General features: G+C 44.9%; 1 protein-coding gene across 5 annotated transcripts in view; it reads left to right on the top strand.

Annotated features, from left to right (window-relative positions):
* The window catches only part of AGAP1 (ArfGAP with GTPase domain, ankyrin repeat and PH domain 1), a 402,392-nt gene that overhangs the window by 237,010 nt on the left and 138,539 nt on the right, over positions 1–26,843 (top strand). For all 5 annotated transcript variants that reach the window (XM_088467751.1, XM_088467750.1, XM_088467753.1 and 2 more), the window contains 3 exons: positions 8,946–9,031; positions 9,241–9,382; positions 12,809–12,943. In XM_088467751.1, the coding sequence (XP_088323877.1) occupies positions 8,946–9,031; positions 9,241–9,382; positions 12,809–12,943 (363 nt within the window). The remainder of the gene's footprint in view (positions 1–8,945; positions 9,032–9,240; positions 9,383–12,808; positions 12,944–26,843) is intronic.

The following is a 26,843-nucleotide window of genomic DNA, read 5'->3' as shown; positions in this document are numbered from 1 at the left end:
CCCACACTGATCCCTGCTGTCTCTGCCTCTTCACCTCTGCCTGTCCCACACTGATTCCTGCTGTCTCTGCCTCTTCACCTCTGCCTGTCCCACACTGATCCCTGCTGTCTCTGCCTCTTCACCTCTGCCTTTCCCACACTGATTCCTGCTGTCTCTGCCTCTTCACCTCTGCCTGTCCCACACCGATCCCTGCTGTCTCTGCCTCTTCCCCTCTGCCTATCTCACACTGATTCCTGCTGTCTCTGCCTCTTCACCTCTGCCTGTCCCACACGAATGTCTCTGCCTCTTCACCTCTGCCTGTCCCACACTGATCCCTGCTGTCTCTGCCTCTTCACCTCTGCCTGTCCCACACTGATTCCTGCTGTCTCTGCCTCTTCACCTCCTGCCTATCTTACACTGATCCCTGCTGTCTCTGCCTCTTCACCTCTGCCTGTCCCACACGAATGTCTCTGATTCTTCCCCTCTGCCTGTCCCACACTGATTCTGCTGTCTCTGATTCTTCCCCTCTGCCTGTCCCACACTGATTCTGCTGTCTCATAATTGGCATCTCAGCTTCTTCACCTCCTGTCTTGTAAAATGCCAAGTTAATTCACAGAGACTGTTCTGTCCATCTACGGCAATATTGTTGGATGATATAAAATTTACATTTCTGCCACCATGATTTTTCACTTTATGTAAAAATAAAATAAACTAATACTGTTAGATTGTTATCAAAAACTTGTATACGTATAGAATCAGTGATAGATAGATAGCGGTAAATAGAGCGATATGTAGAGAAAGAGATATACACACACTGCTAGGTACCCTGCTACTCTGCTTGTGTCGGGCGTCTTTTTTTCCTCAAAAATGCGCCTTAGTCGCAATGTGATGTGACTATAATGCACCAGCAAACTGGGACGATTGATGTGTGCATCTGAGTCTGTATATGGGAGACTGTGCCGATTACTGTGATATCTAACACTTGTATATCTGTGTGCTCCTGAGTCTGTATATAGGAGACTGCACTGAGTAATGTGATATGTGACACTTGTATATCTGTGTGCTCCTGAGTCTGTATATAGGAGACTGCACTGATTAATGTGATATGTGACACCTGTATATCTGTGTGACACTGAGTCTGTATATAGGAGACTGCACTGATTAATGTGATATGTGACACTTGTATATCTGTGTGCTCCTGAGTCTGTATATAGGAGACTGCACTGATTAATGTGATATGTGACACCTGTATATCTGTGTGCTCCTGAGTCTGTATATGGGAGACTGCACTGATTAATGTGATATGTGACACTTGTATATCTGTGTGCTCCTGAGTCTGTATACGGGAGACTGCACTGAGTAATGTGATATGTGACACCTGTATATCTGTGTGCTCCTGAGTCTGTATACAGGAGACTGCACTGATTAATGTGATGTGACACCTGTATATCTGTGTGCTCCTGAGTCTGTATATAGGAGACTGCACTGATTAATGTGATATGTGACACCTGTATATCTGTGTGTAGCTGAGTCTGTATATAGGAGACTGCACTGAGTAATGTGATATGTGACACCTGTATATCTGTGTGTAACTGAGTCTGTATATAGGAGACTGTGCTGAGTAATGTGATATGTGACACCTGTATATCTGTGTGCTCCTGAGTCTGTATACAGGAGACTGCACTGAGTAATGTGATATGTGACAACAGTATATCTGTGTGCTCCTGAGTCTGTATACAGGAGACTGCACTGAGTAATGTGATATGCGACACCTGTATATCTGTGTGCTCCTGAGTCTGTATATGGGAGACTGTGCTGAGTAATGTGATATGAGACACTTGTATATCTGTGTGCTCCTGAGTCTGTATACGGGAGACTGTGCTGAGTAATGTGATATGTGACACCTGTATATCTGTGTGACACTGAGTCTGTATACGGGAGACTGTGCTGAGTAATGGGATATGTGACACCTGTATATCTGTGTGCACCTGAGTCTGTAAATAGGAGACTGCACTGAATAATGTGATATGTGACACCTGTATATCTGTGTGTTCCTGAGTCTGTATATAGGAGACTGCACTGAGTAATGTAATATGTGACACTTGTATATCTGTGTGCTCCTGAGTCTGTATATAGGAGACTGCACTGAGTAATGTGATATGTGACACTTGTATATCTGTGTGCTCCTGAGTCTGTATATGGGAGACTGCACTGATTAATGTGATATGTGACACTTGTACATCTGTGTGTATATGGGAGACTGCACTGAGTAATGTGATATGAGACACTTGTATATCTGTGTGCTCCTGAGTCTGTATACGGGAGACTGCACTGAGTAATGTGATATGTGACACCTGTATATCTGTGTGCTCCTGAGTCTGTATACAGGAGACTGCACTGATTAATGTGATGTGACACCTGTATATCTGTGTGCTGCTGAGTCTGTATATAGGAGACTGCACTGATTAATGTGATATGTGACACCTGTATATCTGTGTGTAGCTGAGTCTGTATATAGGAGACTGCACTGAGTAATGTGATATGTGACACCTGTATATCTGTGTGTAGCTGAGTCTGTATATAGGAGACTGTGCTGATTAATGTGATATGTGACACCTGTATATCTGTGTGCTCCTGAGTCTGTATACGGGAGACTGTGCTGATTAATGTGATATGTGACACCTTTATATCTGTGTGCTCCTGAGTCTGTATATAGGAGACTGCACTGAGTAATGTGATATGTGACACCTGTATATCTGTGTGCTCCTGAGTCTGTATACAGGAGTCTGTGCTGATTAATGTGATATGTGACACCTGTATATCTGTGTGCTCCTGAGTCTGTATATAGGAGACTGTGCTGAGTAATGTGATATGTGACACCTGTATATCTGTGTGCTCCTGAGTCTGTATACGGGAGACTGTGCTGATTAATGTAATATGTGACACCTGTATATCTGTGTCCACCAGAGTCTGTATATGGGAGACTGCACTGAGTAATGTGATATGTGACACCTGTATATCTGTGTGCTCCTGAGTCTGTATATAGGAGACTGCACTGAGTAATGTGATATGTGACACCTGTATATCTGTGTGCTCCTGAGTCTGTATACGGGAGACTGCACTGATTAATGTGATATGTGACACCTGTATATCTGTGTGCTCCTGAGTCTGTATACGGGAGACTGCACTGATTAATGTGATATCTGACACCTGTATATCTGTGTGACACTGAGTCTGTATATAGCAGACTGCACTGAGTAATGTGATATGTGACACTTGTATATTTGTGTGACACTGAGTCTGTATATAGGAGACTGCGCTGAGTAATGTGATTTGTGACACCTGTATATCTGTGTGCTCCTGAGTCTGTATATAGGAGACTGTGCTGAGTAATGTGATATGTGACACCTGTATACCTGTGTGCACCTGAGTCTGTATACAGGAGACTGCACTGAGTAATGTGATATGTGACACCTGTATATCTGTGTGCTCCTGAGTCTGTATATAGGAGACTGCACTGAGTAATGTGATGTGACACCTGTATATCTGTGTGCTCCTGAGTCTGTATATAGGAGACTGCACTGAGTAATGTGATGTGACACCTGTATATCTGTGTGCTCCTGAGTCTGTATATAGGAGACTGCACTGAGTAATGTGATGTGACTATAACGCACCAGCAGACTGGGCCGATTACTGTGATATCTAACACTTGTGTATGTGTGTGTATCTGAGTTTGTACATGAAGCACAACGGAACTTGGTGTGGAAAAGCTGCGGCCGCTACATTGTAGCACCTGGTATACAGGTTCAGGGACTCCGTCACTCACAGATATACAAGTGTCGCATATCAAATTAATCAGTGCAGTCTTGTGGTGTGTTTTGCGACTAAAATGTTCGGGCGAAAAAGACTGCCAGCGCTAGCAGAGTTTGGCACACCTGCAGCGAGAATGGTCACATTTGTAAGTTTGTTTTTGCTTATTTAAAAAAAAAAAAAAAATTCCACATTTTTTAAATATAACGAAATATCTTGAAAAAAAAAATGTCACATTACAGATCCATCCACTGTGCTTTTATGTGAGCGCACGATCTTATCCGCCACCTCATCTAGGCCTGCGCTTATGGGGATTATATACAGAGGGGTGACATATGGTTTTGGGATGTCTCTTGTCAATTGAAACAAATTTACTACTGCCCCTGGAAAATAGTCTGAGACCTTCACAAGTTGTTTTATTTTATTTTTTTTATTTAACATTAATAATTTTTATTGTAAGACATTTTTGATAGGGGGGGGTGAAGAGAAAACTTGATGGGGGGTACAGAACACTTTTTTTTTTTTTTTATTTCATTTTATATTAATTTTTATTGATAGAAATACAAGTTTGTTTTTTTGTTTTGTTTTTGCTTTGTGCGTATTAAGCGCGAAGTCTGTAGAAGTAGTTACCATCCCAACAATGAATGGCCTATGAAGTATAATTAATTATATACGCATTTATTTTTAGCATTCTAAAGGCATTGCTGATAACGTTATTCTGGCCATGTTCATACAGTAATACCATTAACACCAACCAGTATCTGCTTTGCTGATATATCGCCATGCTCAAAGTGGTTGTTTTTAGGTTAGATACATGTTTATATAGCTCCCGTCTAGTGTGCATGTTGAGTAATGCTGGCTAGCCTCTTATACGGGTACAAGTAAGCTCTCTTGATCTATTTCAGATATTGAGTAACAATTCAGTGTTTGTCACCAGTTAAAAATAAATAAATAAGCAGAACACAGAATCCTCTTGTTGGGTAACTTCTATGACAATGGTGCGTAACATCACTGCCCTTATCTTGTTAATTCAGCCAAATGCATCTGCAGGAAGATCATTGGGAAGTTTGGGAGGAGATCGCTGTGTACCAGGTAGTCGGGGGCCATGTTGGGTGGTCTGTAAATAACATAGAGCATTAATGCTTTCCTTCATTTTCCTTCCTCTTCTCTTCTGAAGTACAGCTGTATATCCAGGTGAGACCAATGTCTCCCGCTGTACTATGTACGGGGTCTTAGCTGCATTTAACGGAGGAGATATTAGTGCAATTTTATTTAGTATAGTCCCCTTTTACTCAGTGATGTAAAATATTACATTGCGTTATTAATGCTAATATTCTCCTATAAAGCGATTATTGTCTTGGGTTTCGGTGGCCCCTTGGTATAGTAGACACTGCACACTCAATGCTGCAAGTGCCTGATGCTACCATGTGCTTGACATGCTGGGGTATATTTACTTAAAATTTTAGTCTATTTTAATTTGTTTTTGCAAAACAGCCTGTAAAATTGACTATAAAACCAATTCCCGAGCAAAACAGAAAATTGACCAAACATCGGTACTTTTACATAGACAACTACAGAATCCCCAATTGCTAACAGTTTGTCTTAAAATGAAACAAAAACCCAACAGACAAATCGCCAAAATAATAGACCTGCATGAGGCACCCCCTCCCCCCACAAATCTTTTAAATCCATAACCCGCCCTGGACCTCTCAGCCTGGTATGGTCATGGAAATGTCGGGTAAAAACAGCGTGGGGATCCCCCTATTTTATTATAACCAGCACCGGGCTGAATCAGCCGGGCTGGTAATGCCATAGTGGGATGACACACAGCGTGGGGATCCCCCTATTTTATTATAACCAGCACCGGGCTGAATCAGCCGGGCTGGTAATGCCATAGTGGGATGAGACACAGCGTGGGGATCCCCCTATTTTATTATAACCAGCACCGGGCTGAATCAGCCGGGCTGGTAATGCCATAGTGGGATGACACACAGCGTGGGTAGCATTTTCCAGCCCAGTGCTGTAAATCCACTGTAAGTGAGGACCCCAAAAAGAAAATAGGGTCCACCCTCTTGAAAATCAACCAGCCCTGGGCTGAAAGCTTTCCCCCGCACCCCTGGAGGCGTTGGTTGAGGGTGTAATGATGTTGAATATAGTTTTAATATTGTTCTTGACAGATCCCATCAGTCCTGCCTCGGTATCCGCAAACTTGGAGAGCCATAAGTGCCAGAATGCCCAGACAGTAAGGGCTCGCTGGCACCTGTACCCCCACTGTAAAGAAACTATACAAAAAAAGACAAGAATCACACACTGCATGTTTTAACCCTTCAAAGCATATAATCGCATTTCATAGTGCTTGGTGGTGATTGATCCCCATGTCTAAGTACAAATCCGCTCTTGGTGAAATAAAAATAAAAAACACTTTGCCGTGAGCCCACAGACACTCTGTACTGTATTTACAATACAGTGCCTCCCGAATAACCGTTTCCTGTACTATAGCACTGATTTTCTAAGAGTCAGACTGTTCTCAGCTTGTTTCGTCATGAAGGACGCGGGCACATAGTAATTACACTTCTGCTAACTCTCCAGGCTCTGTACTGAACCTGCATGTTGTGGAATGGTTAATGACTGATAACCTTTTAGGGAAGCACATGTTGAGTACATACAGCCTAAGAGCTTCTACTTGGATTCAGTATTTGTTTGCTTCTTTTTGTGTAGATGTATCTGATAGTGTTGGTAACGGTGTTCTGGGTCCCAGAACGCTAATTTTCTCTCCTATGTAAATTGCCATAGACAAGCTGCAGGTGACAGGACCTCTAACACGGTAGAGGGGAATCAGTGGATGGCGGGCTTCGTGCCCAGCACCCAGAGGTGTGGGTGCAGTGTACGCTCAAGAACTGGTTACAGCTTAGAATATTCTTTTTTTTTCTTTTTGTTCAGAGCTGGGAAAATTATCCTTTATTTTTTAAGGCGCAATAAAGTTTTTGTAGCACCGAACAGGGGGCGTCATTCAGACCCGCTCGTGAGCGCCCTGACGCTTGCAAGCGGGTCGATGTTCCCCCACTGTGCATGCGCACGACAGAGGGAGCTCCGTCGTGCGCATGCGCGAGACCCGGCGAGCGACGGGCTCTCCATCGCTCCGGGTCTCGCACCAAAGGGGGCGTGCTGTCGATGTTGATTGACAGCACGCCCCCTTTGGTGGGCGTGCCGGGGGCGTGCCTGCCAGACGGAGGCGTTCCCATGGGAACGCCTGCCGTCTGAAGCCGGCCCCACTGACATCACTAGTGATGTCAGTGGGAGTGATTTTGGCTCTGATAGAGCCAAAATCACTCCAGGGCTTGCGGCAGCAAGACCCTACCGCAGGGTCTCCGTCGCAAGCCCGATGGTCACGATGGTCAAGACCATCGTGACCATCATCATGGACGCTCGCATATGCTGTGGGTGGTCACCCACAGCTATGCGAGCGGCCAGGAGGCCGCTCCATTTTCATGGAGGAGGGCCCTGATTCAGAGCGAGCGCTCTGGTCAGAGCGTTCGACTCTGAATCAGGCCCAGGGTATATACACAGTAACAGTAAAACAGGACATGTCAGTAGTACAATAAATGTACAATTACATATAGTTGGGCAATACATGGCAATAAAGCTAGCAAATTAACTAGGATGCAAACTAGAGAACGAGGGTTGGGGGCATCGCTGTTTCTTGACAGGCAAGTGGAGGCGAGTCATTTTCAGAAGAAGTCAGATCAGCTCTCAATGAGCCTGGAAGCAAGGATAGGGACAAGGAGCACTGGAAGCAAGGATAGTGCTGGGGACGAACATGAGGGTGGAGGGCCCTGCTCACGAGAGTTTACATGCTAAGAGGAAGATAATATCTCATCATTGGAGGTTTTCTGGAGTTCATCAGAATATGTTGGCTCACTAAGTTTATTCCATAGGTGCCTGGACTACTACCCCCAGGAATATGTTGACGTGTTGAACCAGAGCTGTTTTATAGCCCCTCGTCCTTTGTAGCGATTGGTAATATCTATTATCGGCCTGATGATTGGATAATACTATGTATCAGTCTGAGAAATCATTTATTAGGTGGCTGTGGGAAAAGGTCCTCTAACCACAATTTGTATTGAGTAATGGCTCTTTGTTAAGGGTCACATAAGAACATTCTGTTACTTGTAGTTCCAGAGAAGCTAGTCGGGTTTTGTGACAATCGACCTCTGGTTCTTGTTAATGAGGGTGTAATCCCGCAGGTTGGTTGTGTGTGGATCTAGGAAGCTTCATCTTTTATGGATGATAAACGTTCGTACTATATGCTTGGTACCATTTGGCGCCCAGAATCGGAGCATGAAGCGTATGCAGCACACACCGCATTACATCATTTTACACTTTAGTAACTGGTGATCTCAACATATAGTACAAAGATACATATAACAAGAGCCGTGTTCTCTAATGCATTGTATATGGAGAGCTAGGTGATCTTAGTGAAGTATTAATGTTAGGTGTCAGTAGGTAAGACTAAGTGTTCTCCACGCACCCTCTAGGTCAGGCTGATAGTTTCGAATGGGGTGGGGGGCAGGTGGGTGTTTTGTATCTCTGTGTACCATCTTCTTGTACATCAATCTTTGCATTGTCCTGTGATGACTTTACCTCTTCCACCTTGTGCTATACTGTGTGTTGTGTGAGCCACCAGTACAGGGCAGTGCTGCAGGTAACTGACCATGTAAAGTGCTCGCTGTGCTCCCAGTCAGTGCCGACCTGGAGGCTTAGAGCTTGGATTAGGTGCAGCTCTGCCCTGCACTCGGGCCTGTAGTAGTTTATTCACCACTCCCATTGCCTACTAACTCCAGGACCTTGCTTGTAGTAGAGTATGTGACTGAGTACAGAAGTGTAAGTCTCCTAATGTCTACAGAACAATCATAGCTTATATGTATGACCCAGAGGGGCCCCCTGGGAAACGAGAACAAGTGGAAGCGTATTTCTGTATTAATGCAATTCTAGCCTGCGTGCTATTTACTCCTCACCACGTACTATGTGTGTGACTGGCTCCTGTACCTGCACTTCTCTTACAAGCAACGTTTCCCTCCTGTATCCCCTCTCATTCGTGCCCCCTTCCTCTGCTCTGCTGTCTCTGACGCTGCCTAACGCTCTCTCATCTGTGACAGGGGGCAGGTTCAAGAAGGAGATTGTAGTTGATGGACAGAGCTACCTCCTGCTGATCCGGGATGAGGGAGGACCCCCAGAAGCACAAGTAAGATGTTTGTTCCTGCACGTAGAATGTATTATTTCTCTTGTTGCTCTTTAATTGACTTACTAAATAGTTTATGCACACCTCTTACTGATGTTTCTTTTCACTTGTTTAATCAGTGATTGTCCCAATTCCTGCTATTATTTCTCTTAATTTTTTTTCCCCCTTACGTTACTTGTGTCTTTATTAACTGGTCTCTCGCCCTTTTATAGTTTGCTATGTGGGTGGATGCTGTAATCTTTGTCTTCAGTCTGGAGGATGAGATCAGTTTCCAGACAGTCTATCACTATTACAGCCGCTTGGCCAACTATCGCAATACCAACGAGATTCCTATGGTGCTGGTGGGTACTCAGGGTGAGTGATGTTCGTGCCACAATCTGGGCAAAGTACCAGTGGAATTGCATGGTTTATACTGGTGGGGGAAAAGAAGTTTTAATGACTAGGTGCACAGCACCACCTAGTGGCAATTTAGCTAACTGCAGCACACATTCACTGTTTTTATAATTGCAAAGACAAAGAAGTTAAAGAAAATGAATAGGTACGTATCATTACTATGCTATACCTAACATGTATTCATATGAAGGAGAAGGTAAACTCATTTTCAAATCTCTGCTTTTACATATCAGGACATAATGAATGAACTGTCATCTAGTCCTCAACAGGTCCTAAAGTTTGATAAATGTATTGTCATAATTAAGAACAAGTAAAATAGTAAATATTCCTTGTATTTCTACTAGACCTAATGCCTTTCAGTTCCAGACCTTTATAATACTTTATTTTTTTTATAGTACTTATTTTTCTCTGCAGAAGGGTTTCCTCCTGTATCTATGTTAAGACCATTAATATATTTCAAAGCTTCTATAAGCTCTTATTTCCCTGGTACAAGGTATAAATATAGGTGTAGTCTTTCTAATCTTGTGATTTTGACCAGTTGCTCTTTTAGCATATTTTTTTTTTCTTTTGCACAATCAATACTTTATCTCTTTTTGGAGATATGGCCTCTCTTGCTGATACTAGTTCCTGTCTTACATGACCTAGCATTTTCCTGTCCTCACAGTTCTCCGCTACATTGTCTTCCTACCTTTAAGTCGCCGGAGATAGTGTCTCCTGGATCCATATTATCCTCAGCAGTTACTATTTCGGTGCCTTTTATACTGTATTCTGCCTTTGGGTCTTTGAGATCTACAGCGAATGCATGATTTTCAAGTTTTGGCATTGAGCGCTATTTACCACAAAAATAAAGATTTGAGGCACTAAAATATATAAATAAAAATGTAAGAAAACTAAAATTAGAACATGAGTCTATTATCAGCTGCTAGATTCAATAGCCAATGCCATTGCCTCATAACCATCCACATTAAAACCACACACAATACTTAGGAACAACGCTAAATTCAATCTGTTATAAATGTATCAATTATTCATAGTTATTTAATGTGGCAGAACAGACATGCTTTTAATAGGCTCCTACTCCAACCAGTCAATTGCTGTCATCCTGGACACTTATTAAATTTCAGAGTCCTTTGAGGGCTGTAAAATTAACATTAATAAGTAATATATCTGAACTGACACCCCTTACAGGAACAGTACATATACTTAAATCGTCATTAATCACTTCTCAGGTTAAAATATTCCTTGACAAAAACAAATATTTTGGGTTAACCTTCCCACTCAGGTACAGAATTTATATAAAGTTAATTTTCTTCCAATAATCCCACAGATATCGAAAATTCTTGATAACTGCAAACACCGGAACCTGTCGCTTTTGGGGAGGAACTATATCCAGAAATTGTAGTAGTTCTGAAGTTGACATAGCCCATCCAAATGCTTCCTCTCTGACTGACCATTTGATGTTTGCACATTTTGCTGACTGAACGAAAACCAGGGTTGGCTGGTTGAAACCAGCCACTGTGTTTTTTTTTTATATGCTGTGACTACAGGCATTGTGCCGTGACTTCTTAAATTAATGCATATTATAATGGAATCCCCCTGGTATTATTCACATCCTTGTTGCTTTGGTCTTCATTTGAGAGAGCTGATCCAATACAGTAAGTTCACACACGCAACAGAGAAGTAGGGAGGTGAACCAGATCCCAGAGGTACTAAATCTGGCTAGCATCAGCTAAAACTCCACAAACTCCTCTCCTAGCAATCCTATAGGACAGGAGAAAACCACAACTAACATTCTAACTCCAACACATTAAAGAGGCAATACGCTGGGAAACACATCATGGTTTAATCTCCTTCATGTTTATCTCAATTCAAAACAGTCAGTCCTACTGAGCTGAGTGGCCATTTCCCCGGCTATCTGCGCACGCACAGTAGACTCTGGGCACACTCTAGTGCCCAGAGTCTACTGATGCTACGGTGGCCGGACAGATGCATCAGTCGGCTGCTGGGGAGAGAGGAGGGGGAATGCACACGGGCCCCCTCCTCTCTTGAGACACCCTTGGCCCCATGGCAACATTTTTTTTATATAATCTCCTTAATCCTCATTGTGTATGATATTACGCGGTGTTTAAGAAGTAGCGCACTGGTTAGAATGGAAAAGCCGTAATTGGGTGCAGGGAGAGGACCTTTTGTAGCTACGTCCTTGAATGAGCAATGTGCACATAACCTGTACATACTGTAGCCTAACACTGTACATTCTATTTGGCTCCCCAGTAGTGGTGCAAAGAAAAAATGATCAATGTAGGGGATATGTACGGTGCAGTAGTCAGCATCCTAACATCGCATCGCCAACACATCGCCTTTTAATGGAATCGCCTACATAATAATGTTATAGAGACCTATCGATCATTGGCTGTAGCTTTTAGGTTCTTTGCTTTGTACGTTCTGATCCTTAGGTGAATTAGAATTGAAGCCCAGAAGCAGATATACCTCGGCCGTCAGGGATCTCCATTTGTAAATAATCTTTGTTCACTGTAGGATGATCAAAGTGTTTTCCAGTGGTTCTAATATCCCTTTGCAGGCTTTAGGAGCAGTTATTTCTCTGAGATCATTGCAGATACCTGGGCATGGGGCTGGCACATTCCTGAGCACTACAGGCCATACTGCTAAAGCTTTCACATAGAGGCAATAGCACTCCCTACCCAGTACTTCACCAGCAGTATCTGGCTCACTTTACCTTCTTCATTAGTAGAGGAGCCATTAAATTGTACTTACTTCTTCACGCATGGCTTCTTCATTTTGCCTTATGTTTTGTTGAGGAGATGACGGCAAAGTAAGATTTGTTATGGATTATTTATCACCTAAAATAAAATTTTTGAAATTTTAGGGCATGGTGGGGACTGGATGATTGTTGATTTTCCTTGGTTTGTTTCTTCAGGCTGCTGTTAATGATTAATATTTCTGCAGGATATTCCAGACACTTACATGGTGCATGGTGTATTGGGCAGTGATGCAATGAACACCCCCTCTGAGATCTGTTTACACTGTTCAGTCCTCCCCCATCCTTCTACTTCCTCTTCCATCACATGACAAGCTGAGGTGTGTGTGTGTGTGTGTGTGTGTGTGTGTGTGTGTCTGTGTGTGTGTGTGTGTCTGTGTGTGTCTGGCAGCCATACTTACTTTTCCTCCAGAGAGATTTTGAAAAGGTAATGATTTGTACTGGAGCACCTAGGATTAATCACTCCTAAATGCTGCTTGCTTTGAAAGTACTTATTTACCGTGACACACTATGTGTGATTGCTGATTGAACATTGTATGAATAGCATAGCTCTTCACCAGAAGCCTTGCCCAAAGAGCTTATAAAAGAGTATTTTCTCTCTGTTCATACAGATGCCATCAGCTGCAGCAACCCCCGTGTAATAGACGATTCCCGAGCGCGAAAGCTATCAAACGACCTCAAGCGATGCACTTATTACGAAACCTGCGCCACCTACGGGCTTAATGTGGAACGCGTCTTCCAGGATGGTGAGTTACAGCCACTTTTCTTATATTGCCAATGGCTCAAACCAAGAAGATGAAAGGTGGGGGGGGGGCGGATTGTTGTCACCTGCATTGTGCTGACGTGGACCACAAAAATAGATAGGACTTTGGCTCCACTACATTTCTTGGGCTTGGATGCCCGCATGGCGTATTACTTGCTAGTCATTCTCCGGCGTCACGTTTAGGCTGACAGCCTGCCGCTCTCCAGCACTTGTGGGTCCTACACGCAGCTCCCTGTGACGGGTGCCATCTGGTAGTTTTAGTTTAGCAATTGGCGCCTGCTTGCGAACTGTGGTAAATTAAATATCATTATTTCTTCTTATATATAGGTGAGTATAATGTCAGTTATTTCACAAATGTCCTTCCGTGGTTTCTATAGTCAAGTCCCCAAAGACTTAAACACAAGGCACATTTACATCGGTTACTCATGTTGTGGGTTAGTTAGAGGGAATCTGTATGTATAACCGCCGGACCTAAGCCTGGCGAATTAAATGCTGACGGCAGATGAAGATCCCGACTAAGGTGCGTATTTACCCTAACCCTCCCTTAGGGGTGCCTAAGCCTAACCATTAGTCCCATGCCGGGCTTTCACTGTCGGGAAGCCGGTGGTCGCCATTTCGGCCGCCGACTTCCTGACTACTTCCCAGTTAGGGTTTGACATACATCAATATTTTATTGTAAAGAAAATAAAAATCTGCTTTGTGTGTATCCTAAATGATGCATGCCTCCATATATAGGTCTGAGTATCATTGTGTCATCCTGAGCCTGGAGAGGCGGAACAGGGGGAGGGGCAAGTCTAGGCCGCTCACAGTAAGGGAGTATTCAGTTCATTGCTGAAGGACTGGTGCATTGGTGACACTATTCGCTTCTAATTGGCTTCCTGTATACTGACCCCCTCTTACTGGTAGCAGTGAAATCTTTATGGTTGCAGCTATATTATATCAAGGTTCAGCTGTTTATTCACAATACTTAACTGAGGTTTCCATTTGGATTACTGCAGGAATGAACATATTTAAAGGGACAACCATATTGTCTCTTGTGTATGATGCATGTTGCATAATTACGCTGTGTACATGGTGGGCAATGCAACTTCAGTATTTACTACGATCAGTGTCAACTCACATCTCGTACATACACTGTTATTGTTTTAGCGCTTGAAAATGCATCTGACGGGACTAGGCATGAAAATACGCTTTTTTATTTGTTTATCATGCTTGTTTTCCTGTGTATGTTCTGCACACCAATGTGTCCCCTTTTAAATGAGCCGCACTGTGTGTTAGTGCTTTGTGCATATAAAGCTGCCTTAGCAATGCTTAGTTAACCAGATTACCCAGAGTTTATCTCCATGTACTGTCTGCCAATGATCCGTCAAACCCTTCATAGTGGCTAGATGATAGGGAGTAGGGTAGAGCACAGTGGTAGGTAAAAGGGTTGCGGAAAATGTACCTTTCTCCATTAATTTGTGATCATTCCTGTGATTTGTGCAACATACGCAACCTGCTGTATTGGTGATCAAAGAGCTCCCTCTACTGGCATTACCCATAATTGCATCTATTGCAGGAAACGCTTCAATTTGAAAGTAAATTTGTTAGTAAAGTGTTCTGATAACCTTTTGTGCTTTTACATGCACTGTGGTTTTGTGCTGCTTAAATAAAAGCAGAATAAAGGGCTGTAATGTACAACACAACAATTACAGCAAGTTACGTGGACGTAGTTTTGGCAGCCACAGGTTAAGACAGGAAAGTAGAACCTTCATTATGATACAGATGACAACTGAGACGCGGGTAGTATGTCTGTAATATAGTATCCATATCTAGTTACATTTCATTCCTCTTTTTTGTCACTTGTCTGGATGTTTCTGTTTTTTAGTTAGTTTGTACTTTGTATATTTGTGGCTTTATACAATGTTGTTTTTTGTGACTAATAAAAATCTTAAATTTAAAAAAAATGTATTTATTTTTTTTTACTTTCGCTTGCTATATACCCAGTGCTTTATACATGTTATTGTTTTGGCCCTTTCTCATTGCTGGTGTTATGTGCAGAGTAATATTAAGTATTTTCCAACTGTCTAACTCATTTTGTTTTTGGTATCCGCATATATCACCCAACATTAATACTCGGGCCGGTACACAACTTAAGTAAAAGCCAATCACATGCCTGATAATTCCTAACTGTTTAGATAATCTCCAAGCAACATCCATACAGGGCAGTCTTGCGTTTTACAGCCAACCAGCTGATCTTGGCCGTCCTAAAGGCCTATGGGATGATGCAGAGGTGTCAGCCGTCCTAAAGGCCTATGGGATGATGCAGAGGTGTCAGCCGTCCTAAAGGCCTATGGAATGATGCAGAAGTGTCAGCCGTCCTAAAGGCCTATGGGATGATGCAGAAGTGTCAGCCGTCCTAAAGGCCTATGGGATGATGCAGAGGTGTCAGCCGTCCTAAAGGCCTATAGGATGATGCAGAGGTGTCAGCCGTCCTAAAGGCCTATGGGATGATGCAGAGGTGTCAGCTGTCCTAAAGGCCTATGGGATGATGCAGAGGTGTCAGCCGTCCTAAAGGCCTATGGAATGATGCAGAAGTGTCAGCCGTCCTAAAGGCCTATGGGATGATGCAGAAGTGTCAGCCGTCCTAAAGGCCTATGGGATGATGCAGAAGTGTCAGCCGTCCTAAAGGCCTATGGGATGATGCAGAAGTGTCAGCCATCCTAAAGGCCTATGGAATGATGCAGAAGTGTCAGCCGTCCTAAAGGCCTATGGGATGATGCAGAAGTGTCAGCATGAATTCTTTGTATGATGAGTATAAGGGCGTCAGAGTAGATCACTACCATTACATCAGGTGTAGCTAAGAGTTGTTAGTAACACTCCCACCCTGTACAGGCTGCTGGAGGTCTTGTTCCATGGTGCATTCAAGCCCCTTGTGTGAGCCCGCAGAAGATCAGCCCTGGGGAAAGCGTGCTTTGTACACATGGGCATATATAGGAAACTGGGGGGGGAATTCAATTAACCGTGAAAAATGGCTTATCGCACAATCCTAGAAGCCGCGGTTTTCACGGGTGTGAATTTTGACATGCAGTTTTCACAACTAAGGGGGAAATTCAATTAGACCCGATAATCTTTCTGGGAAATAAAACGGGAGTTTAACCCTTGAATTGCTTTTGGGCAATTAAATTTTATCCGCCTGAAAAATGATCTGTTTTCAGGCGAATACACATAAGTGTTGTCGTTCGTCCCCCCCCTTGATAATCGCCAATTTTGAGGCTAATTGAAGTCCCCTCTAAGTTATCGCCTGAGCAGGTGAAACATTGGGGGAAAAATCCCTACTTCAAGGTAAATATGTCGGTACTTGGTTCTGTACCAATGGGACACCCTCCTTAAGCAAAAATATTTTTTTCATTCACTTAATTTGGCCAATAATGACTTGTCATGTTTGGGGTTAAAGTGCAGGAAAATGGCTTAATTGATGTGGGACAGATATATGGGGGGTACTGCATGATTGGGGCAGGTATATTGGGGGTACTGAATGAATTGGACAGGTATATGGGGATGCTGTATGAATGGGACAGATATATGGGGGTATTGCATGAATGGGAAATTTATATGGGGGTACTGTATGAGTGGGACAGGTATATGGGAGTGCTGTATGAATGGGACAGGTATATGGGGGTGCTGTATGAATGGGACAGGTATATAGGGGTGCTGTATGAATGGGACAGGTATATAGGGGTGCTGTATGAATGGGACAGGTATATGGGGTGCTGCATGAATGGGACAGGTATATGAGGGTGCTGCATGAATGGGACAGGTATATGGGGGTGCTGCATGAATGGGACAGGTATATTTGGGTGCTGTATGAGTGGGACAGGTATATGAGGGTGCTGCATGAATGGGACAGGTATATGGGGGTGCTGCATGAATGGGACAGGTATATTTGGGTGCTATATGAATGGGACAGGTATATTTGGGTGCTGTATGAATGGGACAGGTATATGGGAATGCTGCATGAATGGAACAGGTATATGGGGGTGCTGTATGAATGGGACATTTATATTGGGGTGCTGTATGAATGGGACAGGTATATGGGGGTGCTGTATGAATGGGACAGGTATATGGGGTGCTGCATGAATGCGACAGGTATATTTGGGTGCTGTATGAATGGGACAGGTATATGGGGGTATTGCATGAATGGGACATTTATATGGGAGTGCTGTATGGAATGGGACAGGTATATTTGGGTACTGCATGAATGGGACATGTATAGGGGTGCTGTATGAATGGGACAGGTACATGGGGGTATTGCAGGAATGGGACATTTATATGGGGGTGCTGTATGGAATGGGACAGGTATAGGGGTGCTGCATGAATGGGACAGGTATATAGGGGTGCTGTATGAATGGGACAGGTATATGGGGGTGCTGCATGAATGGGACAGGTATAGCGGCGCTGCATGAATGGAACAGGTATAGGGGTGCTGTATGAATGGGACAGGTATATTTGGGTGCTGTATGAATGGGACAGGTATATGGGAATGCTGCATGAATGGGACAGGTATATTGGTACTGAATGAATGGGACAGGTATATGGGAGTGCTGTATGAATGGGACATTTATATGGGGGTGCTGTATGAATGGGACAGGTATAGCGGCGCTGCATGAATGGAACAGGTATAGGGATGCTGTATGAATGGGACAGGTATATTTGGGTGCTGTATGAATGGGACAGGTATATGGGAATGCTGCATGAATGGAACAGGTATATTTAGGTGCTGCATGAATGGGACAGGTATATTTGGGTGCTGTATGAATGGGACAGGTATATGGGGGTGCTGTATGAATGGGACAGGTATATGGGGGTGCTGTATGAATGGGACAGGTATATGGGGGTGCTGTATGAATGGGACAGGTATATGGGGGTGCTGTATGAATGGGACATTTATATGGGCGAGCTGCATGAATGGAACAGGTATATTTGGGTGCTGTATGAATGGGACAGGTATATTTGGGTACTGCATGAATGGGACAGGTATTATGGGGGTGCTGTATGAATGGGACAGGTATTATGGGGGTGCTGTATGAGTGGGACAGGTATATTGGAGTACTGCATGAATGGGACAGGTATATTGGAGTACTGTATGAATGGGACAGGTATGGGGGTGCTGTATGAATGGGACATGTATATGAGGGTGCTGCATGAATGGGACAGGTATATTTGCGTGCTGTATGAATGGGACAGGTATATTGGAGTACTGCATGAATGGTACAGGTATATGGGGGTGCTGTATGAATGGGACATGTATATGAGGGTGCTGCATGAATGGGACAGGTATATTTGGGTGCTGTATGAATGGGACAGGTATATTTGGGTGCTGTATGAATGGGACAGGTATATTGGAGTACTGCATGAATGGGACAGGTATATGGGGGTGCTGTATGAATGGGACAGGTATATGGGGGTGCTGTATGAATGGGACAGGTATATGGGGTACTGCATGAATGGGACATATATATGGTGGTGCTGTATGAATGGGACAGGTATATGGGGGTGCTGTATGAATGGGACAGGTATATGGGGGTGCTGCATGAATGGGACAGGTATATGGGGGTGCTGCATGAATGGGACAGGTATATGGGGGTGCTGTATGAATGGGACAGGTATATGGGGGTGCTGTATGAATGGGCCAGGTATATGGGGGTACTGTATGAATGGAACAGGTATAGGGGTGCTGCATGAATGGGACAGGTATATTTGGGTGCTGTATGAATGGGACAGGTATATTGGAGTACTGCATGAATGGGACAGGTATATTGGAGTACTGCATGAATGGGACAGGTATATGGGGGTGCTGTATGAATGGGACAGGTATATGGGGTACTGCATGAATGGGACATGTATATGGGGGTGCTGTATGAATGGGACAGGTATATGGGGGTGCTGCATGAATGGGACAGGTATATGGGGGTGCTGTATGAATGGGACAGGTATATGGGGGTGCTGCATGAATGGGACAGGTATATGGGGGTGCTGCATGAATGGGACAGGTATATGGGGGTGCTGTATGAATGGGACAGGTATATGGGGGTGCTGCATGAATGGAACAGGTATAGGGGTGCTGCATGAATGGGACAGGTATATTTGGGTGCTGTATGAATGGGACAGGTATATTGGAGTACTGCATGAATGGGACAGGTATATTGGAGTACTGCATGAATGGGACAGGTATATGGGGGTGCTGTATGAATGGGACAGGTATATGGGGTACTGCATGAATGGGACATATATATGGGGGTGCTGTATGAATGGGACAGGTATATGGGGGTGCTGCATGAATGGGACAGGTATATGGGGGTGCTGTATGAATGGGACAGGTATATGGGGGTGCTGCATGAATGGGACAGGTATATGGGGGTGCTGCATGAATGGGACAGGTATATGGGGGTGCTGTATGAATGGGACAGGTATATGGGGGTGCTGCATGAATGGGACAGGTATATTTGGGTGCTATATGAATGGGACAGGTATATTTGGGTGCTGTATGAATGGGACAGGTATATGGGAATGCTGCATGAATGGAACAGGTATATGGGGGTGCTGTATGAATGGGACATTTATATTGGGGTGCTGTATGAATGGGACAGGTATATGGGGGTGCTGTATGAATGGGACAGGTATATGGGGTGCTGCATGAATGCGACAGGTATATTTGGGTGCTGTATGAATGGGACAGGTATATGGGGGTATTGCATGAATGGGACATTTATATGGGAGTGCTGTATGGAATGGGACAGGTATATTTGGGTACTGCATGAATGGGACATGTATAGGGGTGCTGTATGAATGGGACAGGTACATGGGGGTATTGCAGGAATGGGACATTTATATGGGGGTGCTGTATGGAATGGGACAGGTATAGGGGTGCTGCATGAATGGGACAGGTATATAGGGGTGCTGTATGAATGGGACAGGTATATGGGGGTGCTGCATGAATGGGACAGGTATAGCGGCGCTGCATGAATGGAACAGGTATAGGGGTGCTGTATGAATGGGACAGGTATATTTGGGTGCTGTATGAATGGGACAGGTATATGGGAATGCTGCATGAATGGGACAGGTATATTGGTACTGAATGAATGGGACAGGTATATGGGAGTGCTGTATGAATGGGACATTTATATGGGGGTGCTGTATGAATGGGACAGGTATAGCGGCGCTGCATGAATGGAACAGGTATAGGGATGCTGTATGAATGGGACAGGTATATTTGGGTGCTGTATGAATGGGACAGGTATATGGGAATGCTGCATGAATGGAACAGGTATATTTAGGTGCTGCATGAATGGGACAGGTATATTTGGGTGCTGTATGAATGGGACAGGTATATGGGGGTGCTGTATGAATGGGACAGGTATATGGGGGTGCTGTATGAATGGGACAGGTATATGGGGGTGCTGTATGAATGGGACAGGTATATGGGGGTGCTGTATGAATGGGACATTTATATGGGCGAGCTGCATGAATGGAACAGGTATATTTGGGTGCTGTATGAATGGGACAGGTATATTTGGGTACTGCATGAATGGGACAGGTATTATGGGGGTGCTGTATGAATGGGACAGGTATTATGGGGGTGCTGTATGAGTGGGACAGGTATATTGGAGTACTGCATGAATGGGACAGGTATATTGGAGTACTGTATGAATGGGACAGGTATGGGGGTGCTGTATGAATGGGACATGTATATGAGGGTGCTGCATGAATGGGACAGGTATATTTGCGTGCTGTATGAATGGGACAGGTATATTGGAGTACTGCATGAATGGTACAGGTATATGGGGGTGCTGTATGAATGGGACATGTATATGAGGGTGCTGCATGAATGGGACAGGTATATTTGGGTGCTGTATGAATGGGACAGGTATATTTGGGTGCTGTATGAATGGGACAGGTATATTGGAGTACTGCATGAATGGGACAGGTATATGGGGGTGCTGTATGAATGGGACAGGTATATGGGGGTGCTGTATGAATGGGACAGGTATATGGGGTACTGCATGAATGGGACATATATATGGGGGTGCTGTATGAATGGGACAGGTATATGGGGGTGCTGTATGAATGGGACAGGTATATGGGGGTGCTGCATGAATGGGACAGGTATATGGGGGTGCTGCATGAATGGGGGTATATGGGGGTGCTGTATGAATGGGACAGGTATATGGGGGTGCTGTATGAATGGGACAGGTATATGGGGGTGCTGCATGAATGGGACAGGTATATGGGGGTGCTGCATGAATGGGACAGGTATATGGGGGTGCTGTATGAATGGGACAGGTATATGGGGGTGCTGTATGAATGGGCCAGGTATATGGGGGTACTGTATGAATGGAACAGGTATAGGGGTGCTGCATGAATGGGACAGGTATATTTGGGTGCTGTATGAATGGGACAGGTATATTGGAGTACTGCATGAATGGGACAGGTATATTGGAGTACTGCATGAATGGGACAGGTATATGGGGGTGCTGTATGAATGGGACAGGTATATGGGGTACTGCATGAATGGGACATGTATATGGGGGTGCTGTATGAATGGGACAGGTATATGGGGGTGCTGCATGAATGGGACAGGTATATGGGGGTGCTGTATGAATGGGACAGGTATATGGGGGTGCTGCATGAATGGGACAGGTATATGGGGGTGCTGCATGAATGGGACAGGTATATGGGGGTGCTGTATGAATGGGACAGGTATATGGGGGTGCTGCATGAATGGAACAGGTATAGGGGTGCTGCATGAATGGGACAGGTATATTTGGGTGCTGTATGAATGGGACAGTATTGGATATTGGAGTACTGCATGAATGGGACAGGTATATTGGAGTACTGCATGAATGGGACAGGTATATGGGGGTGCTGTATGAATGGGACAGGTATATGGGGTACTGCATGAATGGGACATATATATGGGGGTGCTGTATGAATGGGACAGGTATATGGGGGTGCTGCATGAATGGGACAGGTATATGGGGGTGCTGTATGAATGGGACAGGTATATGGGGGTGCTGCATGAATGGGACAGGTATATGGGGGTGCTGCATGAATGGGACAGGTATATGGGGGTGCTGTATGAATGGGACAGGTATATGGGGGTGCTGTATGAATGGGACAGGTATATGGGGGTACTGTATGAATGGAACAGGTATAGGGGTGCTGCATGAATGGGACAGGTATATTTGGATGCTGTATGAATGGGACAGGTATATTGGAGTACTGCATGAATGGGACAGGTATATTGGAGTACTGCATGAATGGGACAGGTATATGGGGGTGCTGTATGAATGGGACAGGTATATGGGGGTGCTGTATGAATGGGACATTTATATGGGCGAGCTGCATGAATGGAACAGGTATATTTGGGTGCTGTATGAATGGGACAGGTATATTTGGGTACTGCATGAATGGGACAGGTATTATGGGGGTGCTGTATGAATGGGACAGGTATTATGGGGGTGCTGTATGAGTGGGACAGGTATATTGGAGTACTGCATGAATGGGACAGGTATATTGGAGTACTGTATGAATGGGACAGGTATGGGGGTGCTGTATGAATGGGACATGTATATGAGGGTGCTGCATGAATGGGACAGGTATATTTGCGTGCTGTATGAATGGGACAGGTATATTGGAGTACTGCATGAATGGTACAGGTATATGGGGGTGCTGTATGAATGGGACATGTATATGAGGGTGCTGCATGAATGGGACAGGTATATTTGGGTGCTGTATGAATGGGACAGGTATATTTGGGTGCTGTATGAATGGGACAGGTATATTGGAGTACTGCATGAATGGGACAGGTATATGGGGGTGCTGTATGAATGGGACAGGTATATGGGGGTGCTGTATGAATGGGACAGGTATATGGGGTACTGCATGAATGGGACATATATATGGTGGTGCTGTATGAATGGGACAGGTATATGGGGGTGCTGTATGAATGGGACAGGTATATGGGGGTGCTGCATGAATGGGACAGGTATATGGGGGTGCTGCATGAATGGGACAGGTATATGGGGGTGCTGTATGAATGGGACAGGTATATGGGGGTGCTGTATGAATGGGCCAGGTATATGGGGGTACTGTATGAATGGAACAGGTATAGGGGTGCTGCATGAATGGGACAGGTATATTTGGGTGCTGTATGAATGGGACAGGTATATTGGAGTACTGCATGAATGGGACAGGTATATTGGAGTACTGCATGAATGGGACAGGTATATGGGGGTGCTGTATGAATGGGACAGGTATATGGGGTACTGCATGAATGGGACATGTATATGGGGGTGCTGTATGAATGGGACAGGTATATGGGGGTGCTGCATGAATGGGACAGGTATATGGGGGTGCTGTATGAATGGGACAGGTATATGGGGGTGCTGCATGAATGGGACAGGTATATGGGGGTGCTGCATGAATGGGACAGGTATATGGGGGTGCTGTATGAATGGGACAGGTATATGGGGGTGCTGCATGAATGGAACAGGTATAGGGGTGCTGCATGAATGGGACAGGTATATTTGGGTGCTGTATGAATGGGACAGGTATATTGGAGTACTGCATGAATGGGACAGGTATATTGGAGTACTGCATGAATGGGACAGGTATATGGGGGTGCTGTATGAATGGGACAGGTATATGGGGTACTGCATGAATGGGACATATATATGGGGGTGCTGTATGAATGGGACAGGTATATGGGGGTGCTGCATGAATGGGACAGGTATATGGGGGTGCTGTATGAATGGGACAGGTATATGGGGGTGCTGCATGAATGGGACAGGTATATGGGGGTGCTGCATGAATGGGACAGGTATATGGGGGTGCTGTATGAATGGGACAGGTATATGGGGGTGCTGTATGAATGGGACAGGTATATGGGGGTACTGTATGAATGGAACAGGTATAGGGGTGCTGCATGAATGGGACAGGTATATTTGGATGCTGTATGAATGGGACAGGTATATTGGAGTACTGCATGAATGGGACAGGTATATTGGAGTACTGCATGAATGGGACAGGTATATGGGGGTGCTGTATGAATGGGACAGGTATATGGGGGTGCTGTATGAATGGGACAGGTATATGGGGGTGCTGTATGAATGGGACAGGTATATGGGGGTGCTGTATGAGTGGGACAGGTATATGGGAGTGCTGCATGAATGGGACAGGTATATGGGGGTGCTGTATGAATGGGACAGGTATATTTGGATGCTGTATGAATGGGACAGGTATATTGGAGTACTGCATGAATGGGACAGGTATATGGGGGTGCTGTATGAATGGGACGGGTATATGGGGATGCTGCATGAATGGGACAGGTATATGGGGGTGCTGTATGAATGGGACAGGTATATTTGGGTGCTGTATGAATGGGGCAGGTATATGGGGGTGCTGTATGAATGGGGCAGGTATATGGGGTTGCTGCATGAATGGGACAGGTATATGGAGATGCTGCATGAATGGGACAGGTATATGGGGGTGCTGTATGAGTGGGACAATTATTATGGGGGTGCTGTATGAGGGGGACAGTTGTTATGGGGGTGCTGTATGAGGGGGACAGGTATAGGGGTGCTGTATGAATGGGACAGGTGCTTTTAAGTGGCTTAAAATGACACAAATATATACTTATAGGCATTTTTATGTGCCCCCAATTTAAACAGAACATTTATTTTGCAAAAAAAACCCTCACTTTCTATCATTATATAGATGTTTTAGAAACTTACATAAAACAGCCATTACCCCAAAGGGCCACTAATACATACATATTGTATATTGTTATCCTGTATCACTTTGTCTTTTTGGGGGGTAAAAGCAGATTTCCCCATTCTCACCTATACTTATCGCGGGTAATACCCAGGAAGAATTTTTGCGGTAATGCGTATCGCGACTTGGAATTTGAATTGTGGCAAAAACGGGAGCGCACATAGACGCGACAAGCAAAATTCCTCTGCGAACGGTGCAAAAACTTAGCATGCGAAAAATTGAGAAGGACGAATTGTTGTGGTCAGCCCAGCCCCTCGTAATGCGCCATTCAGAGATGCTGGGGCTGCGTTTTACAGAATTTTGCGTTTAAAGTGGAAGCGCAAAGTGCACCCCGGGAAGCCGCAGAGCTGGCCGTATGCACAATTTCGGCCAGCTCGGAAAGGGTAACCTGTGCGCCTGCTCTACTCCTGAAATAATAATGGTATATACACCTGGTTTACACCAGAAAATGGCTTCACAGTTCTAATAGTAGGTGCTAAAATACAGTACACAATCCTTACACAATATCCAGACTCTCTTATTAATAGCAAATGAAGTCTCATTAACCATACGAAAGGAAATTGGGCTAAGACGCAAAGGCAGAATTAAAGTTGGTATAAAGTACAAATCTATAGACATCTGTTTCCTTCTCCTCCTTTAAAATGGAAATGTGCTTTATTGCTGTGGACTGATTGCTAATATCACTGTAATAATGTGAATAGATCACAGTTCCCGCACTACTATATTATTAACATATGTGGAACCTCCTGTCCGGGGGCAGTATAAGGCCCGCAGAATCATTTAGTCTGGCCCTTGGAGCTTTATCTCTGCTAGCCTCCTCTGGCTCCACGTGACGTGTGACGTCATGTGGAGCAAGCGTGGCCTGAAACGGGCCGCGAATAATGTCAGAAGCAGCTGCCGATCGTCGCCTTAATCGGTTTGAATTCGGCACTGGGGTCGAGCACCCGCAAGTCACCTGCTCCAAATAAGCCGCTGTGTGTCTTTCTTGTGGTCACTATTTTGCGCAAACATGCACATACTGTTCTTTGGCTGCGCTTACCCCAAACCATATCCCCCCCTCCCCCCCAAACCTATCCCCTTCATAAGCACAAATCCTCTTCAGCTGGCATGGCGAATGTGGCGTAATAAGATTTGGCGCATATGGGCAGTAAAATAAAAACAGAAAAAAACTGCCCGCCCCCCCAAGAGAAACCAGCCCCGGGCTTTTAGTGACCCTGTGCTGGTTGTGCAGCATGCAGGGGACAAACGACGTAGGGCTCCCCTCTATTAAGCACAACCAGTACCATGCTAGTCAAAACCAGCCCTGGTTGCCAAAATGTGGGGGACAAACGACGTAGGGGGTCCACCGTATTCTGCGCAACCAGCACTAGGCTCTGATCTGGTTCTGGATATACAGTGGGAAAAATGCGTAGGGTCCCCCTGTATTTTCCAGAACCTGCACTGGACTTTTTCTAGCTGGGGGCTAATGCCACAGCCAGGGGAGCCCTTCACCGAGCCCCCCAGCCGAAACATCAACCCTAACCGCTAGTTAACCCAGGCCAGGGATCCCAGGGGCGCTGGGGACCACCTGGGGAGGCTGCGAGAATAAATGTGCGCAGCCGCGACTATTCGCGCCTGTACGGAACAACAATTGAATTGCTCCATTGGCCATCCAAAAGAAATAGCCTCGGTAAAAACAATTGAATCACCCCTGTGTTGCCTGCATGAAGAAGGTGCTTTATGGCGTTTGTACAAATGGAATTACTGAGACCTTGGGGCTTAATCGGGTTAATACGACCAGTTCTGGGAGCCAGTAAGTGAAGTGTTAAGCCACTTATCCACTTGCCAATTAAACTGAGCGATTGAACGATTACGACATCGTAATCGTTCAATCGCTCATTAATTGTGCAAAAATGTGGCAGTATAATGTTGGAAACGACCAGCGATGCGCGCGCTCGCTATTCGTTTCCAACATCAATCATCGCCTGAACATGACGGTCAATCTGCCGATAACGACAGATTGGCCATGTTCAGGGATGCGGGATGGGGCCTGCACTGAACGACATATCGTTCAGCGTGGGCACCTACAG

The sequence above is a fragment of the Taudactylus pleione genome, unplaced genomic scaffold (assembly GCF_031769625.1).
Source record: "Taudactylus pleione unplaced genomic scaffold, aTauple2 ptg000074l, whole genome shotgun sequence".
Classification (NCBI taxonomy): domain Eukaryota; kingdom Metazoa; phylum Chordata; class Amphibia; order Anura; family Myobatrachidae; genus Taudactylus; species Taudactylus pleione.
Note: the sequence above shows the minus strand (reverse complement) of the source record. Positions and strands in the feature narration are given on the sequence as shown.